Source organism: Sinohyriopsis cumingii, chromosome 7 (assembly GCF_028554795.1).
Source record: "Sinohyriopsis cumingii isolate HCF-2022 chromosome 7, ASM2855479v2, whole genome shotgun sequence".
NCBI classification, from domain to species: Eukaryota; Metazoa; Mollusca; class Bivalvia; order Unionida; family Unionidae; genus Sinohyriopsis; species Sinohyriopsis cumingii.
In genome coordinates, this window is record NC_142967.1 from 19,640,446 (window position 1) to 19,659,415 (window position 18,970).

General features: G+C 32.8%; 1 protein-coding gene across 2 annotated transcripts in view; it reads right to left on the reverse strand.

Annotated features, from left to right (window-relative positions):
• Nucleotides 1–7,670: 7,670 nt before the first annotated feature.
• LOC149794825 (LRP2-binding protein-like) overlaps nt 7,671–18,970 on the reverse strand; it is a 55,368-nt gene continuing 44,068 nt past the window's right edge. For both annotated transcript variants that reach the window (XM_089964482.1, XM_089964483.1), the window contains exons 7-8: nt 17,829–17,994; nt 7,671–14,390 (exon numbers count right to left, since the gene is read on the reverse strand). In XM_089964482.1, coding sequence (XP_089820608.1) covers nt 14,325–14,390; nt 17,829–17,994 — 232 coding nt within the window. In that variant the 3' untranslated portion in view covers nt 7,671–14,324. The remainder of the gene's footprint in view (nt 14,391–17,828; nt 17,995–18,970) is intronic.

Sequence of the window (18,970 nt, forward strand, 5' to 3'; positions counted from 1 at the left end):
AGATGAAGACTTACTCATCAAACCCAAATCACTGTTATCCAAACTATTCTTTTCTACCAAATATTTGAACAAAAATATTTGTTATATCTTGTTTTAACAAAGATGGTCTTGCCTCAGAAAGATCATACTGGAACAATTCATTCTCAAACTATTCCTGGGTAGGATTTGAAATAAAGTTCTCCACTTTAGATGACATTCTGAAAGCTTGTTGGTTTCACTAAGTAAAATCAAAAATTCATGGACTAATAAAATTTCAAAATAAAATAAATTTCAATTTTGATAAAGAACACTTCAATTTATTTTAGATATTCTGAAATTTGTATCCCAGATGAACCCCAAATTTTTGTAAGCAAAACCAACAAGATTTGTGTGTGTGTGTGTGTGTGTGTGATTAGGATTTTTAACATAGCTGTAACAATTGCTTAGTCATATCGCAATGATGTCTGCAGTGTGCCAGTTTATAGTGATGTCTAGCACTGGGACATCATGCCACAGACATGTAGTATGATATCCCACCCAGTCACATTATCCTGACACCAGGCTGACCAGTCCTAACACTGACCTCTTATCGATGAGCGCCTAGCAAGGCAGCTGTTAGTACCATTTTTGTAACTCTTTGGTATGACTTGGCCGGGGATTGAACCCACGACCTCCCGCTTCCAAGGCGGACGCTCTAACCACTAGGCCACCGGAGCAGTCCGAACAAGTTTTATAAAACTTAAATAATTTGATTATCAAAGTTATAAATGTAAATGTGAGAGGAACTTACAGTATTATGAAGTGATTCTAAAATAATCCTGACATTGTTCTATGAAAGCCCAAATAAATAAAAAGTTCTGTATAAATTTCAAAACCAAAAATGTGCTGGCCCATTTAGAATTGTGACATCCAGATGGTGACGTCCAGAACTCCTTCAAATAATTTGCAACAGTTCCAGAATAATATTATAGTCCAAATAATGACCACTCTCTACTCTTGCTGAACAGTCCAAACAAATGTTTTCCCTCCTGAATAATATCTAAGTACAACATAAAATATATCTGCAGACTTACAATAGAACACAAGAAAAGAAGATGACTCCAAAATTGGAATGAGTCTGATTGTTTTTTGTCATTTAAAAAAAATAGCAAGCTGATACCGTAACAGAATCAGCTTCACTAATAGCCCACTGAAATGGGAAATCTCAGGCTCTTTTTCCTGTTTGATGACAAGTGATTATTGTTTGTCACCCTGATTAGAAATAGGAGAATGAGTACTTGAAAGGGGATCACAAAGATCAATATCTTTTGACTATAAGTAACTGGAGCAAAAGTGACATCGTCAAAAACCAAACCAACATGTTTGTCAGCCAAAGGAATTATTTCCTGATAATATTCATTTTCAAGAGCTCTTTTTGCCATGCCTCTAGTAACTGCACAATCGGGGTAAAAATCAGGGATTTCATTTTCAATAGGATCAAGTTTTTTTCATCCAAACAAGACTTGTCAGTTACAAGTTGATTAACAATGACCTGATCTCCAACTAAGTCACTGCCTTGCAATAAACACCCACAATGGGCAAAGAATTCACAACACCAATAGTTACTGGTCCTGAAACTAAGTCTGATGTTAAATTAACATTATGAAGAGTAATTTGGATAAAACCACACTCTACTCCCTGAAAAAGATCACTATCAGAAGAAGACTTCTCAGACAAAGGCAAATTACCTGATAATAAAAGACTCTGAGAAGATTTTGTGTCCATTAATAGTTTAATAGGGTTAGGATTGGTCAAATCACCAATAAGTGATATAAAAGTCTTCAACATGAATGGTTCATAATTCTCCATAATAGAGTCAGAGTGGGGTTTGTTTGACTATACAAATTTATTGTTTATAATACATGACCATGACCATAACCTATGAGCATTTGGAACTGCTCTGTCCTTAATATGTTGCTATTTTTTAAAAACTTAAAGCACTCAGAAAAAATGTGCCCTATTTTCTTGCAATAAGTGCACATAGGAAGAGATAAGGATTTCTGATCAGTCTTATCAGACATTGGAGTCTTATTACTTATACCAGACTGAAATTTTTAAATACTCACTTGAGACTGGTTCCCAACCAACCATCTGCTGAGAGGAAAACTTATTGACAAATGAAACTTTGTGAACCAAAGAATATTCATCAAATGTAACAGCAACACTTTCTAAAGTATCTATCATGTGTTCAAGATAAATTCTGACATCACTATGGATGCATTTCTTGAATTCTCCAGCCAATATGAGTTGTCAGTTTGTTATAATCTTTATTAATCTGTTTATAATAGTTGTTCTTTTTCCCATGCAAACACAACATGGGTTTGGTTATTTTTTTTGGCAATTCTGAAACCTCTGTTGATATGTGTCAGGTACCAACGCTTCAAGATACATTCCTTGGCCAAACCATAATCAGCACTTCATGAGCTTTGCCAATAAGTACACACTGTAATAACAAAGTCCAGTGCTCTCTTGGCCATTTTAAATTCTCTGCTATATTTTGAAATGTGAAAAATATTGATCTATGTCTTACTAATTTAATATGTTTTGTAACATTAAAAGGCTTACTAATTTAATATGTTTTGTAACATTAAAAGGCTTACTAATTTAATATGTTTTGTAACATTAAAAGGCTTACTAATTTAACATGTTTTGTAACATTAAAAGCTGAACTTTCATGAGTGGAGTGCTTTCTGCTTGCCAGTACTATTTCTTTATCTTTTAATTGCATCTGCATCTCTCTTTCTTCTCTTGTACTTGCAATATCATTTGCCTTTCTTTTTCTTCTCTTTGCTGCATTTTCCTCTCTTTGTCTCTTTTCTTCCTTTTACATTTGCATCTCTTTTTTTCCCCTGGATGTGCACGTTCATTTCTATTTCTTGTTCTTCTTTTTTGATTTTTCTTTCTTCATTTTGAATCTCTCTCCCTCTCTCATCCTTTTGAATTTGTAAGCTCCATCTCATTATTGTATTTTAATTTAAATTCTGTAACTTGCATGTTAGAGCCAGATGAAGACTTACTCATCAAACCCAAATCACTGTTATCCAAACTATTCTTTTCTACCAAATATTTGAACAAAAATATTTGTTATATCTTGTTTTAACAAAGATGGTCTTGCCTCAGAAAGATCATACTGGAACAATTCATTCTCAAACTATTCCTGGGTAGGATTTGAAATAAAGTTCTCCACTTTAGATGACATTCTGAAAGCTTGTTGGTTTCACTAAGTAAAATCAAAAATTCATGGACTAATAAAATTTCAAAATAAAATAAATTTCAATTTTGATAAAGAACACTTCAATTTATTTTAGATATTCTGAAATTTGTATCCCAGATGAACCCCAAATTTTTGTAAGCAAAACCAACAAGATTTGTGTGTGTGTGTGTGTGTGTGTGATTAGGATTTTTAACATAGCTGTAACAATTGCTTAGTCATATCGCAATGATGTCTGCAGTGTGCCAGTTTATAGTGATGTCTAGCACTGGGACATCATGCCACAGACATGTAGTATGATATCCCACCCAGTCACATTATCCTGACACCAGGCTGACCAGTCCTAACACTGACCTCTTATCGATGAGCGCCTAGCAAGGCAGCTGTTAGTACCATTTTTGTAACTCTTTGGTATGACTTGGCCGGGGATTGAACCCACGACCTCCCGCTTCCAAGGCGGACGCTCTAACCACTAGGCCACCGGAGCAGTCCGAACAAGTTTTATAAAACTTAAATAATTTGATTATCAAAGTTATAAATGTAAATGTGAGAGGAACTTACAGTATTATGAAGTGATTCTAAAATAATCCTGACATTGTTCTATGAAAGCCCAAATAAATAAAAAGTTCTGTATAAATTTCAAAACCAAAAATGTGCTGGCCCATTTAGAATTGTGACATCCAGATGGTGACGTCCAGAACTCCTTCAAATAATTTGCAACAGTTCCAGAATAATATTATAGTCCAAATAATGACCACTCTCTACTCTTGCTGAACAGTCCAAACAAATGTTTTCCCTCCTGAATAATATCTAAGTACAACATAAAATATATCTGCAGACTTACAATAGAACACAAGAAAAGAAGATGACTCCAAAATTGGAATGAGTCTGATTGTTTTTTGTCATTTAAAAAAAATAGCAAGCTGATACCGTAACAGAATCAGCTTCACTAATAGCCCACTGAAATGGGAAATCTCAGGCTCTTTTTCCTGTTTGATGACAAGTGATTATTGTTTGTCACCCTGATTAGAAATAGGAGAATGAGTACTTGAAAGGGGATCACAAAGATCAATATCTTTTGACTATAAGTAACTGGAGCAAAAGTGACATCGTCAAAAACCAAACCAACATGTTTGTCAGCCAAAGGAATTATTTCCTGATAATATTCATTTTCAAGAGCTCTTTTTGCCATGCCTCTAGTAACTGCACAATCGGGGTAAAAATCAGGGATTTCATTTTCAATAGGATCAAGTTTTTTTCATCCAAACAAGACTTGTCAGTTACAAGTTGATTAACAATGACCTGATCTCCAACTAAGTCACTGCCTTGCAATAAACACCCACAATGGGCAAAGAATTCACAACACCAATAGTTACTGGTCCTGAAACTAAGTCTGATGTTAAATTAACATTATGAAGAGTAATTTGGATAAAACCACACTCTACTCCCTGAAAAAGATCACTATCAGAAGAAGACTTCTCAGACAAAGGCAAATTACCTGATACTAAAAGACTCTGAGAAGATTTTGTGTCCATTAATAGTTTAATAGGGTTAGGATTGGTCAAATCACCAATAAGTGATATAAAAGTCTTCAACATGAATGGTTCATAATTCTCCATAATAGAGTCAGAGTGGGGTTTGTTTGACTATACAAATTTATTGTTTATAATACATGACCATGACCATAACCTATGAGCATTTGGAACTGCTCTGTCCTTAATATGTTGCTATTTTTTAAAAACTTAAAGCACTCAGAAAAAATGTGCCCTATTTTCTTGCAATAAGTGCACATAGGAAGAGATAAGGATTTCTGATCAGTCTTATCAGACATTGGAGTCTTATTACTTATACCAGACTGAAATTTTTAAATACTCACTTGAGACTGGTTCCCAACCAACCATCTGCTGAGAGGAAAACTTATTGACAAATGAAACTTTGTGAACCAAAGAATATTCATCAAATGTAACAGCAACACTTTCTAAAGTATCTATCATGTGTTCAAGATAAATTCTGACATCACTATGGATGCATTTCTTGAATTCTCCAGCCAATATGAGTTGTCAGTTTGTTATAATCTTTATTAATCTGTTTATAATAGTTGTTCTTTTTCCCATGCAAACACAACATGGGTTTGGTTATTTTTTTTGGCAATTCTGAAACCTCTGTTGATATGTGTCAGGTACCAACGCTTCAAGATACATTCCTTGGCCAAACCATAATCAGCACTTCATGAGCTTTGCCAATAAGTACACACTGTAATAACAAAGTCCAGTGCTCTCTTGGCCATTTTAAATTCTCTGCTATATTTTGAAATGTGAAAAATATTGATCTATGTCTTACTAATTTAATATGTTTTGTAACATTAAAAGGCTTACTAATTTAATATGTTTTGTAACATTAAAAGGCTTACTAATTTAATATGTTTTGTAACATTAAAAGGCTTACTAATTTAACATGTTTTGTAACATTAAAAGCTGAACTTTCATGAGTGGAGTGCTTTCTGCTTGCCAGTACTATTTCTTTATCTTTTAATTGCATCTGCATCTCTCTTTCTTCTCTTGTACTTGCAATATCATTTGCCTTTCTTTTTCTTCTCTTTGCTGCATTTTCCTCTCTTTGTCTCTTTTCTTCCTTTTACATTTGCATCTCTTTTTTTCCCCTGGATGTGCACGTTCATTTCTATTTCTTGTTCTTCTTTTTTGATTTTTCTTTCTTCATTTTGAATCTCTCTCCCTCTCTCATCCTTTTGAATTTGTAAGCTCCATCTCATTATTGTATTTTAATTTAAATTCTGTAACTTGCATGTTAGAGCCAGATGAAGACTTACTCATCAAACCCAAATCACTGTTATCCAAACTATTCTTTTCTACCAAATATTTGAACAAAAATATTTGTTATATCTTGTTTTAACAAAGATGGTCTTGCCTCAGAAAGATCATACTGGAACAATTCATTCTCAAACTATTCCTGGGTAGGATTTGAAATAAAGTTCTCCACTTTAGATGACATTCTGAAAGCTTGTTGGTTTCACTAAGTAAAATCAAAAATTCATGGACTAATAAAATTTCAAAATAAAATAAATTTCAATTTTGATAAAGAACACTTCAATTTATTTTAGATATTCTGAAATTTGTATCCCAGATGAACCCCAAATTTTTGTAAGCAAAACCAACAAGATTTGTGTGTGTGTGTGTGTGTGTGTGATTAGGATTTTTAACATAGCTGTAACAATTGCTTAGTCATATCGCAATGATGTCTGCAGTGTGCCAGTTTATAGTGATGTCTAGCACTGGGACATCATGCCACAGACATGTAGTATGATATCCCACCCAGTCACATTATCCTGACACCAGGCTGACCAGTCCTAACACTGACCTCTTATCGATGAGCGCCTAGCAAGGCAGCTGTTAGTACCATTTTTGTAACTCTTTGGTATGACTTGGCCGGGGATTGAACCCACGACCTCCCGCTTCCAAGGCGGACGCTCTAACCACTAGGCCACTGGAGCAGTCCGAACAAGTTTTATAAAACTTAAATAATTTGATTATCAAAGTTATAAATGTAAATGTGAGAGGAACTTACAGTATTATGAAGTGATTCTAAAATAATCCTGACATTGTTCTATGAAAGCCCAAATAAATAAAAAGTTCTGTATAAATTTCAAAACCAAAAATGTGCTGGCCCATTTAGAATTGTGACATCCAGATGGTGACGTCCAGAACTCCTTCGAATAATTTGCAACAGTTCCAGAATAATATTATAGTCCAAATAATGACCACTCTCTACTCTTGCTGAACAGTCCAAACAAATGTTTTCCCTCCTGAATAATATCTAAGTACAACATAAAATATATCTGCAGACTTACAAAAGAACACAAGAAAAGAAGATGACTCCAAAATTGGAATGAGTCTGATTGTTCAGTTCTTTCCTAATATACACCTATTGCGACTAAATTTCACGACACACCCCACTTAATGGATTTTACTACTCGATTTATCTCAAACTTACCTAATCATGTGACCCAGACCAACAAATGGGAAGATGCTGAATTATAGAAATGTCAAAGCCCCATCAGCCACGATGAATTAATCCAAAGGCACCATTAAGTCTTATTATTAAGAATATTAATAATTGTCAACACATACTAAACATGTATTTATAGATCCTATGTCAATTTTACTCGAGTCGCATAGGCAACATCTAACTCGAGATGTTCTGTACAATTTACAACCATGAATAAAAATTACAAAAATTAAATAAAACCATGTACTGAGTTATATAAAATATGCATGACACAGACAATTTAAAATATTACTAACAGTAATGTTCTCTTGTGTGTGTATATATATATATATATATATATATATATATATATATATATATATATATTAAGGTCCCCTTGGTAGATCATTAGACTTTTAATCAAATAAATTATGACAAATCAATTTTCCCAAACCATTTTATTTGTTCTCATTCTTACCTCATTAATGTCTTATATAATAAACATGCATGTACATTAATAATCAGTCATGTCAGTATATATGAATAATTATGATTTTACCTTATCACAAGTAAATTCTTTTTACTGAAATTACTTTATCACAGCCATTAAATACTTCAAAATAAATTACAGCAAAGTAAATACATAATCAAACAGTTACCAAGCATCCTTTTGAATTCAGCTAGTTAAATATTTTTGGCATGGACAGGGATATTTCAATGAAATAAGTATCCTTACTTTACAGAAAATGCAAACCCTTATTTATTCAGTTTATCATAACAGCAAAAATAAAAATATTTTAAACTGCACTGAGTGCTTTTTTAAATGTTCTACTTTGAACTAATTTGCTGAGTTTGAAAGACCCCAGGACTTTTCAAATTCACAAATTTTGCATGATTTGTGTACTGGCACAATTCTGCCAGCTTCTTTGATTTAGGGTGTGGATTCATGTAGGGTTAACAAAGTAATGACAGAATGATAGCTTTCCTGAATTTCTGCCATAGTGGAATTGACAATAAAGAACACCATAAGCTGATCTGCCATAATAGAATTGACAATAAAGAACACCATAGACTGATCTGTCATGGTGGGATTGACAATAATGAATATCATAAGCTGATCTGCCATGGTGGGATTGACAATAATAAAATACCATAAGCTGATCTGCCATGGTGGGATTGACAATAATAAATACCTTAAGCTGATCTGCCATGGTGGGATTGACAATAATGAACACCATAGGCTGATCTGCCATGGTGGGATTGACAATAATAAATACCATAAACTGATCTGCCATGGTGGGATTGACAATAATAAATACCTTAAGCTGATCTGCCATGGTGGGATTGACAATAATGAACACCATAGGCTGATCTGCCATGGTGGGATTGACAATAATAAATACCATAAGCTGATCTGCCATGGTGGGATTGACAATAATAAATACCATAAGCTGATCTGCCATGGTGGGATTGATAAGAATGAATACCATAAGCTTATCTGCCATGGTGGGATTGACAATAATGAACACCATAGGCTGATCTATAAGACCACAAAAAACTGACCTGAAGACTTAATGTTTACTTCCTTAATTATTGCTAGCACATTTTTGTTTTGTAATTTCAATGTGTTTGTTTTTTTAAATCTTGTCACTGAATATGATTTTATGTATTACCTAATAATGCACTTAAAACTTCTAAAGATTAGCTGCTGTACTAATCCACATTATTATTATTATTATTATTATTATTTATTATTTATTATTATTATTATCATCATCATCATGGCAGGATTGAAAATAATGAACACTGTAGATTAATCTGACATGGTGGGATTGACAATAATAAACACCATAAGCTGATCTGATATGCAGGATTTAAAACCATGAACACCATAGGCTGATCTGCCATGGTGTTATCCAGCAAATGATCTGGGTCTATCTACAACTGAATCTGTGTTCTGACCAAAAGATGTCAACCATGATGATTTAACCAACTTATACTTGCCAAAGTTTGGTGCTCCTTGATGTGCAGGTAAAAAAATGAGATCTGATCTAAATATGACCTAAAAACTTTATTTGGTTTTCAGACTGGAAAGATTCAGTTATTTGTACAAGTTATCTGGCAATGGTACACTTGTGGAGAATCACATTTAAATTCATACACAGAATGGTGCAGTTTATCATATGATCAGTTTTGGTGTTCAATCCTACAATCTATGGATTTTAAGAGAAATGATATCAAAATTAATTATGATTGCCATGTAGATAAAAAAAGTCACTGACTGCAGATTTCACAAAATGAAAGCAAATAGATTTATATGGTAGTGTCTCAGATGGTAATGACCAAAGTTTTAGTAAAATAGAATCATAATAGCCCTGCCAAAATATACTGAAAAGTGGTCAGTTTCAATTATGTTACTGTTAAATATTTAATTCCTATTGTGTGCTTGACTTTTGTCCATGATTGAGGGCAAAGCTTTGCCTACCCAAATTTTATCAGAATTTTGTAAAAAACTTTTACTAACAAAATCAAGACCTAACTTTGTTTATTAGCTTAGGAGGTTCTGGAAGTGAACTTGTTTACAATTAAGTGTCATTTTCCATTAGGATGATTGGATTTTCCAGAACATTCTATTTTGACACAGGTCAAGTGAAATGTATATATAAAGGATTGGTGAACAATTATTTATTCCTGTTTCATATTAGTCTTTCAGAATCTATTATTTGAGTTTGCAGTTGTGTTCAGATACAATTTAAGAATATTATTTATTTAAATTATTCATTGGAATTCTAGGGTGCTCATTGACTTTTTGGACTAAAACACTATTAGGGACTATTGGGAATTCATTTAAAGACATTCTGGATTATATCACGGTGGCACATAAGGATACTCAAGATTTGGTACACCAGGACAGTCAAGATTCTTGGTACATCAGGGCATTCAAGATTACTTGACTTGATTCAGAACAATCTATAATTTTGGACTTGTGATAGAAAAGTTAAGATTATTTGGAATTTAATTCACACTGGTGCGTCTTGTACTCATATAACTTTTTTAATATGGGGCCTGGTCTTGTGCTAAGACAGCTTTGTAACTATGGGGCCTGCCCTTTGTGCTTAGACAGCTTTGTGGCAATGGGCCTGCCCTTATGTTCAGACAGCTTTGCAACTATGGGTCCTGCCTTGTACTCAAACAGCTTTGTTATTATGGGACCTGCTCTTGTGCTAAGCCAACTTTGTGACTATGGAGCCTGCCTTTGTGTTCATACAGCTTTGCGACTATGAGGCCTGCCCTTCTGTTCAGACAGCTTTGTGACTATGGAACCTGGACTGATTTGCTAACTCCTATGCATATAATTTGAATGCTGCTACCATGGAAAAGTACTATAATGTTTCACCATTTGTTGAACAAAATCCATCAACATTTGTATAAACCAGCTCCACATTTAATATTTCACAGACAACAAAACTACATTTCTGGGAGGAAAACAAAACAAAAATAAAGTTTCCCAAAAACTATTTTAAATTTTCAGGTTTGTCCAGATGAAATTACTGGTCACCAGTATAAAAATATCACATAATGTACATGTTACAATATAATCTTACTATATATATATATGGCTGATCATAATTAAATAAACTTAACCAAATATTCATAAATGATTCTGTACATGAGTTCTGCTATGTCATGTATGAAACAATTTAATCTATAGTGATACAAATATGTCCTTGGAACAGATTACAAGAAAAATTTACTCAGATGAGACTGGTACACAGTAAAAGACAAATCTACTCAGATGAGACTGGTACACAGTAAAAGACGAGACAAAAATAAATTCATTATCAAGGACGCTCTTACCTCATAATAGTTATGGATATAGGTCCAAAACAAAGTTTTGTTGTGTTTTTGGTTTTCCCTCTTAATATTAATATTATTAGCCACTGTGTTTTGACTAGTCTTTTTGAATGGCTCTTTGGTTAGCTTGAGGGGAATAACTTATTTATTCTAAAGAATACAATGTTAGAATCTCTTGCAGAAATATTTCATTTTCATTGTGTTATGCATATCTAACTGCAAACAGTACAGACCCAGACCTGCTGCAGCTTAATGCACTGACAGATTAGGGTCAAAGAGTACAGACCCACACCCATTGTGCTGGCTGATCATGATCAACTCTGTTGGAAATCAACAAGCAGCACATTTACATATTTTATACAAATGACTAAAAATGCCAAAACAAATTTGTTCCTTCGTTAAAATCACGCAAAACAATTTCATCTGAAGCATTTAGTCCCAAGATGTAAACTTAGTGCAGTAAGGAAATACCATGCTGTATAATGGCAACATGAAATCAATATGATTGGGTCAAGCTCCAGATATTCTATGTTTCCAATGACAACCATGAAAACATTCAAATAGAAGCATATAATAAAATGCATTTTAAATTGGTCTTGGTTACTGACCCCGTTTTAGGCGTTCTAAATTGGTCTTGGTTACTAAGCTTATTTTAGGCATTCTAAATTAGCCTTGGTTACCAAGTTTATTTTAGGCATTCTAAATTAGCCTTGGTTACTAAGCCTGTTTAAGGCATTCTAAATTAGCCTTGGTTACTAACCTTATTTTAGGCATTCTAAATTAGCCTTGGTTACTAAGGTTATTTTAGGCATTCTAAATTAGCCTTGGTTACTAAGCTTATTTTAGGCATTCTAAATTAGCCTTGGTTACTAAGCCTGTTTAAGGCATTCTATATTAGGCTTGGTTACTAATCCCATTTTAGGTATTTTAAATTAGTCTTGGTTACTAAGCCTATTTTAGGCATTCTAAATTAGTCTTAGTTACTGAGTCTGTCTTAGGCATTTAAAAGGCCTGATTAAAGTTTGCATGATTAAGACTCTGTCAAGTAGTGTAGTAGTGTATGTTGTATTTTGCATTGTTCATAATATACCTGATCAAATTTTTAAAAATGCAATTAGTTCCACAACTGGATGAAAAACATTAAATTATTAGGTTCTAATATTGAGCTCTTAATAAACCTAGACCAGATACCTTAAGAGTAGCAGATTTTTTTGTGACTGATGTCTACCTTTAATACATACTTAACCAAAGGCTGCATACATTGACAAAAAAATTGTCAAGGACTAGAAATTAAGTGTTTTGGTATGGGCAGTATAATACAGGTTAAGGCCATAATAAAAATGAACCCTGTACAAATTTTCTGAACCATTAATGAAAACTTTTATAAACCAAACAAGGCAGCATAGAGATTGACCAAAATGATCTACCATTTTAAATTCAATGGGACTAGCCTTTAACAAGATACTGGTGTACATGCATGGCATGGATAAATGAACAGTTTATAATCATGCATCTACACCATTTACCTTTTTCATGGTTGGCTGTTGCCCTTGTAAGTATTCTGATTAAAGGACTACCTGGTCATTTTGTCTGAACTATTCCAATACATATTTGCCTCCCCTTAACCAGTTTTCATGTAAACACATAAAACTTCAGAGCAATCAATGGACAATTAAAATTTAACATTAATCACTGATGAAAAAAGAAACTTTATATGATTATGTAAAAAACTTAAATAGGTATTCAAAACAACCTTAATTCATAATCTGGAAAAATCTCAGATACTACAATTACAGACACCAAATAACAATTCATACAATTACAGACACCAAATAACAATTCATTACACAAAATGAAATAATAACATAGCAGCTGTAATGCATCAACAATATTTTTTGAAGCAAAACATTTGAAAATACAGGAAAGTGAAAAATCAATATGACATCAATATATGATTAAACAACCCAAAAATGTTAATAAAATCAATTCAAACACGCTTGTGTAAGTTTCAGGTCAAAATCAAACTTAATATAATAAAATATGATGTGATACTTTCCAGTGCAATATGTATGCAAAAAGTGTATACGCTTTCTTGACAAATATTCTTCTTAAGTGAGACACGGTCCTCAAACATGGAAAACATTCGTAATTAGAGACTATAGTATTTACCTATATGCCCTGCAGGTGATTTGAAACAAAAACAACAAGGCTGTAAGAAGTGCACAAAATTTTATCATTTCACTCATCAATTCATAATTTCTAATCTGACTGTTGCCAGGTGGCCCCGAACATTGTCATCCTGATTGTTTTACTGTGTTAGTAAAGAAACTGCTGTTTGGTTTTAAATGTGAACAACATAATAGTGTTAGAGGGGGTTACAAACTGCCTGGGGAATAGGTGAATATTATAATGTCTAAATGGGATCTTAGCCTTGTACAAAAAAATGTCTTCGTAATCTTCTCTGGTCAAAAATGATGTCTACAAAATGTAAATTATAAAATTATAAGTTATCTCTATGCTTTCTAATTCTTATATATATATATATATATATATATATATATATATATATATATATATATGCACACACACACACACACACATACATACACAAATACATTACATACATACACTAATACATTACATACATACATACATACATACATACATGCATACATGCATACATACATACATACATACACAGATTAAGATAGATATTAACACCAAAAAATTACAATAAATAGTAATCATAATTTTCCTCCATGGACATTGAAAATCTATGTTACTGTGTATGCCATTTATCTTTTTTGAAAATTGTAATACCAACAATATCTCATTGATACATATATCATAATTATTTTCTATGTACATCTTTCATCTTTACTGCTCGTGACAATAAAGCTTCATTAACAATATCAGATTCATACATGACACCACATGACACTGGGACATATCTATATGAATAAGAAAAACAATCTTTCAGAACCATCTTTATGTTGATGACCCCAGACTAAAGCATAGAATTACATAGTGATAATGCTGACTCAGCAAAAGAACTATGCACCTCTATTTCAATAATCTGATTCAGCAAAAAATATTGTCTCTTTTCTTGTTCTTTAAAGCAATGCCTACTCTGTATGTTTCTAACTCAAGCAACTTGGCCAAAAAAGACTTTAAGCTGTTCAAGACTTGCATTACTTGGCAGTAGGATTGATCTGGCAAGAGAATCAGAGCAGATTTTCTAAATCTGACCATGCTGTGTTATGTTTTGAAGATGGGCGCATACATCTGGATCCAGCTGATAGGACTGAAATAAAAACAAATAATAACAAGATGATTTCTATATAATCAATTTCAAACTTTACCAGCAAAGTCATCAACATTTCTTTATGGTATCATTTATAGAATTGTCATACAAAAAACAAACAAAGCCATTAGTGAATTTCCTATCATGAGTCTATAGATGTCTATGAAAGTACTCATTTATATATATATATATATATAAACACATTTGACAGTACTCTTACATTGCACCAACATGTCATGAACATATGCAAGGCTGCATATCTTGAGCTGAGACGCAGCAGCTCAATTCGCAAATATCTTACAGCTGATGCCACTAAAACACATGCGTGTTCATTAGTACTTTCAAGACTGGACTATTGTAACTCAATTCTGTCTGGTTCATCTCAATATCTGCTCCAGAAACTTCAAAAAGTTCAAAACACAGCTGCTCGGATCATACTTAGAGTACCACGATCACAGTACACCTCCCTGCTGCTCTGTACCCTACACTGGCTATCCATTCGATCCAGAATCAAACACAAAATTTGTTCTCTGTGCTATGTTTCACTGACGGACTCCAGCCCAACATACCTATCTGACCTCACCCATGTGTACACACCAGCAAGATACTTACGCTCCGCTTCTGACAATCGTATACTCATTATTCCTACTATGAAAATGAAGTCATATGGACAACGTTCTTTTGCATACCAGGGCCCAGCAACGTGGAATGAATTGCCCACTGAACTTAGACACAAAGACACAGTGATCCCATTCAAAAGTGCTCTTAAAACTCACTTATTTCGACGGCAAGAACAAACTTAAAGACCTAATAATGTTTCCTACCTTCAATATTTTCAGCATCTTTTTTTTATGTTTTTTTAATTCATGGTGTTTGTTTTTGGTAATCATATCATTATATATGTTTTTTATGTTATAGGTGTTGTCTAATGTTGTAAAGTGCTTAGAGCTTCTACAGATTAGGCACTATACAAAGTCCTCATTATTATTATTATTATTTTAGTATATATATATATATATATATATATATATATATATATGTCTGTTTCTGTGTGTTTTGTAGTTTTGTAACTCCTGGTACATCATTTTATATTATTTTAGAATTTATACTTATGGTTGCAATGTGTACTGAATACATGTATCTTTCTTTTAGTTTCCCTACATGACTCGAATCTGTTAAGATCACAATATTTCATAGGATCTATAAATAGATGTCTATGTATGTGTTGAAAATTATTAATAATAAGCCTAATAATAAGAATGCAATGGTGCTTATGGTTTGATTTCTCAGTGAATTATGGGGTTCAACATTTCTAGAATAATTCTCTAACTTCCCATTGGCTGGGCAAGGTCACATGAATAGGCCAAAGTGACACAAAATAAGTAGTCATGTAGGGTCTATTGCAAAATACAGTTGCAATATATGGTGTATATAAGGAGAGAATTAAGCAATAAAGTTTCATTCCAATTTCAGGAGTCATTCACACTTACTGTGTTCCTGTTGTAAGTCTGCAGACATGTTTTATGTTATACTTATATATCATTTGAGAGGAAAAACATTTGTTTGGACTGTTCAATGGAAATACAAAGTGCTCTAGCTAAACATCAGTATCTCAAAGTCCAACTAAACATCAGTATTTCAAAGTCCAGCTAAACAACAGTATCTCTAAGTCCAGCTAAACACTGGTATCTCTAAGTCCAGCTAAAGATCAGTATCTCAAAGTCCAACTAAACATCAGTATCTCAAAGTCCAGTTAAATATCAGTATCTTTAATTCTAGCTAAACATCAGTATTTTAAAGTCCAGCTAAACATCGGTATCTCTAAGTCCAGCTAAACATCAGTATCTCAAAGTCCAGCTAAACATCAGTATCTCAAAGTCCAACTAAACATAAGTATCTCAAAGTCCAGCTAAATATCAGTATCTTTAATTCTAGCAAAACATTAGTATCTCCAAGTCCAGCTTAACATCATGTTTAGCTAGAATTAGAGATACCGATGTTTAGCTGGACTTGTGATGCTGCCTAATGCCAGTAAATTTGTACGATAATCCTTTCACACCATATGCAAATGTGATGTTAACTTGCAAGGTGATTTCCTAACATGCTGATAACTTTTCCATGGAAAATTGAGCATACATACATATATATATATATATATATATATATATATATATATATATATATATATATATATATATATAGTATGTATGCTGCATCAGTCATATACCCCTTGTTGTATACATTTTACATTACAAGGAAACGAGGCTTTCTGAGTTTCCTTTTAATGAAAAATTTATATGTGGTATATCATTGATACAGTGTACATGCTGTACATATATTTTATTTATATCACATACAAATACATACATTTGCCCTTTGAATGAAGTTAAGATTTACTATAGGCAGCTGTGTATTTTGACTGAGTGAATTAACTCCTCACATTCCCAAATGTGTCCGCTACAAAATGTAGTTTTATGTCTTTTGTGGCTATTCACAATCACCTTTGCATACTGATAAGTTGATTGTTTTCTTTTTTAGTTCCTATTGTTCTTCAAATTGATTAAATCAATATAATACGCATTTATGATTTAAACATGAAAGATTGTTTTAATGATAAAAGTAGAATAACTACAAACACTTGGTTAACTATGCCATTTACATGAACGCTTAGTCATTCATGTACCGGCATATGGAAATTAATGTGAAAAAGAAACTAAGTGAAATAACAAACCAACAGGAGGTAATTAAAATATTTTATATATTTATAGTTGATTTAAGTCATTATTCTGCTTTAGTAACAATACCACTGACCATAAATTCTCTATCTGGTCAGTTTGACTTTAAAACTCTGTCTCTCTCTCTCTCATCCTTTTGTTGGTTTGACTTAATGTTTACCATCATTCGTAAGTCCAGAGACATCATGGGATGACACAAATGAAAATCCTCAACACTCGTCATTTATAACTTATATCTTGCTATGATGGTCCAGAGAGAGAGGCCTTTCGACATTTTCATATTTAATTAATAATAACCAATTTTTAGAACATTATAATATGTTTAAGAAACAACAACAACAAAATATTAAATACATCACAGTATGTGTACCACGTAACTGAGAAATTTACAATATAATCTCGAAATGGTTTGCAATTTTGTATCATTGATAAACACTGTAGATAAATCCCAAGGAAAGTGCACACATATCGTTAATCAAGTAAAATCGTCATAATTTAGGTGAGAAACAAGTAAATTATGAATTGTCTTATAATTAAGCTCATATCATGAGAAGTGATTCCTGTACTAGTACATTACAGTCTATTTTGAATTATTTTTGATCAAATGGAAACTAACTGATGGATGTTCAATTAAATCAGTGCCTCCTGTTTGCAGTAAGCCACCTACACCCCCACCCCCAAAAAAGATTAGTAATGCACTTACCAAAGAGTAACATTTTTTGGCTTCTACAGGATCTTTCTTGACCCCCAATCCCTCATGTAAACACCTGGCATGATAGAATGCTGCCATGGAAATGCCCTTTTTGATGTATGATGCTACACAGCCTGTTTCCTTGGCAATTAAATCAACATCTTTCAACTGTGCCACTCTAAAATCCAACAATTTAAACATAAATTAATATTCATGATTCATATAAAGTATAACAGTTAAGTTTTGTTTTGGTACAGCTAATATCAACACTATAAGACCTGGTCCTCCATGTCAGGCCCATGATTGAAGCACCAAGTAGAAATGTGACCTTGACAACAAGGTCAAAAGGTTGAGCATATATGTCACAGAATGCATTGTTTTAGCTTCATAATGATTCACACCATGTATAACAAGAATCTATGATAGGGTTTAGGAATTATAAGCAAATTAAATAATTTAACCAAGACCTTAGCTTCATTACGAATCCTCCCAAGTGTGAACAAAATCCATCAACAAGATTAGGAAATACAAAGGAAATGAAAAGCTTTTATCAAAATCTTAATGCAAATTTCCATGAAAATGACCTTGACCCCATGATCAACTGGGAGAACAAGTGTGTTACAAAATGAATTGACTTAACTTTATCATTTGTGATAAGTATGATAAGAATCTGTCAATAGGTTTATGAAATGTATGTAAATCTATCAAGAGGTTTAGGAAATTATGTAAATCTGTCCATGGATTTAGCAAAGTATGTAAATTTGTCAATATGTGAAGAAATACATGTAAATCTATCAATGGGTTTAGTAAATACATGTACATGTAAATCTGTTGATAGGTTTAGTAAATGTAAGTAAATCTGTCAATGGGCTTAGAAAATGTATGTAAATATATCAATACATTTAGGAAGTATATGTAAATAAATAAACCTGAACCAAAACTTTAACTTTGACATAACTGCAGGTGTCAGCAAAAAAAGTAACTGTTAAAGTAACTGTTATGTCTTTCTGTATCAATAATGTGCGCTGGATCAAATTTATGTGCATGTCCACTGCACTTTATATCTAACATTTGGTCTATTTAAATCCCCTAAGAAGACACAATCTGAGATACAACTGCTACAGTAATAGTGGTGATTTATATTTGAATTATAC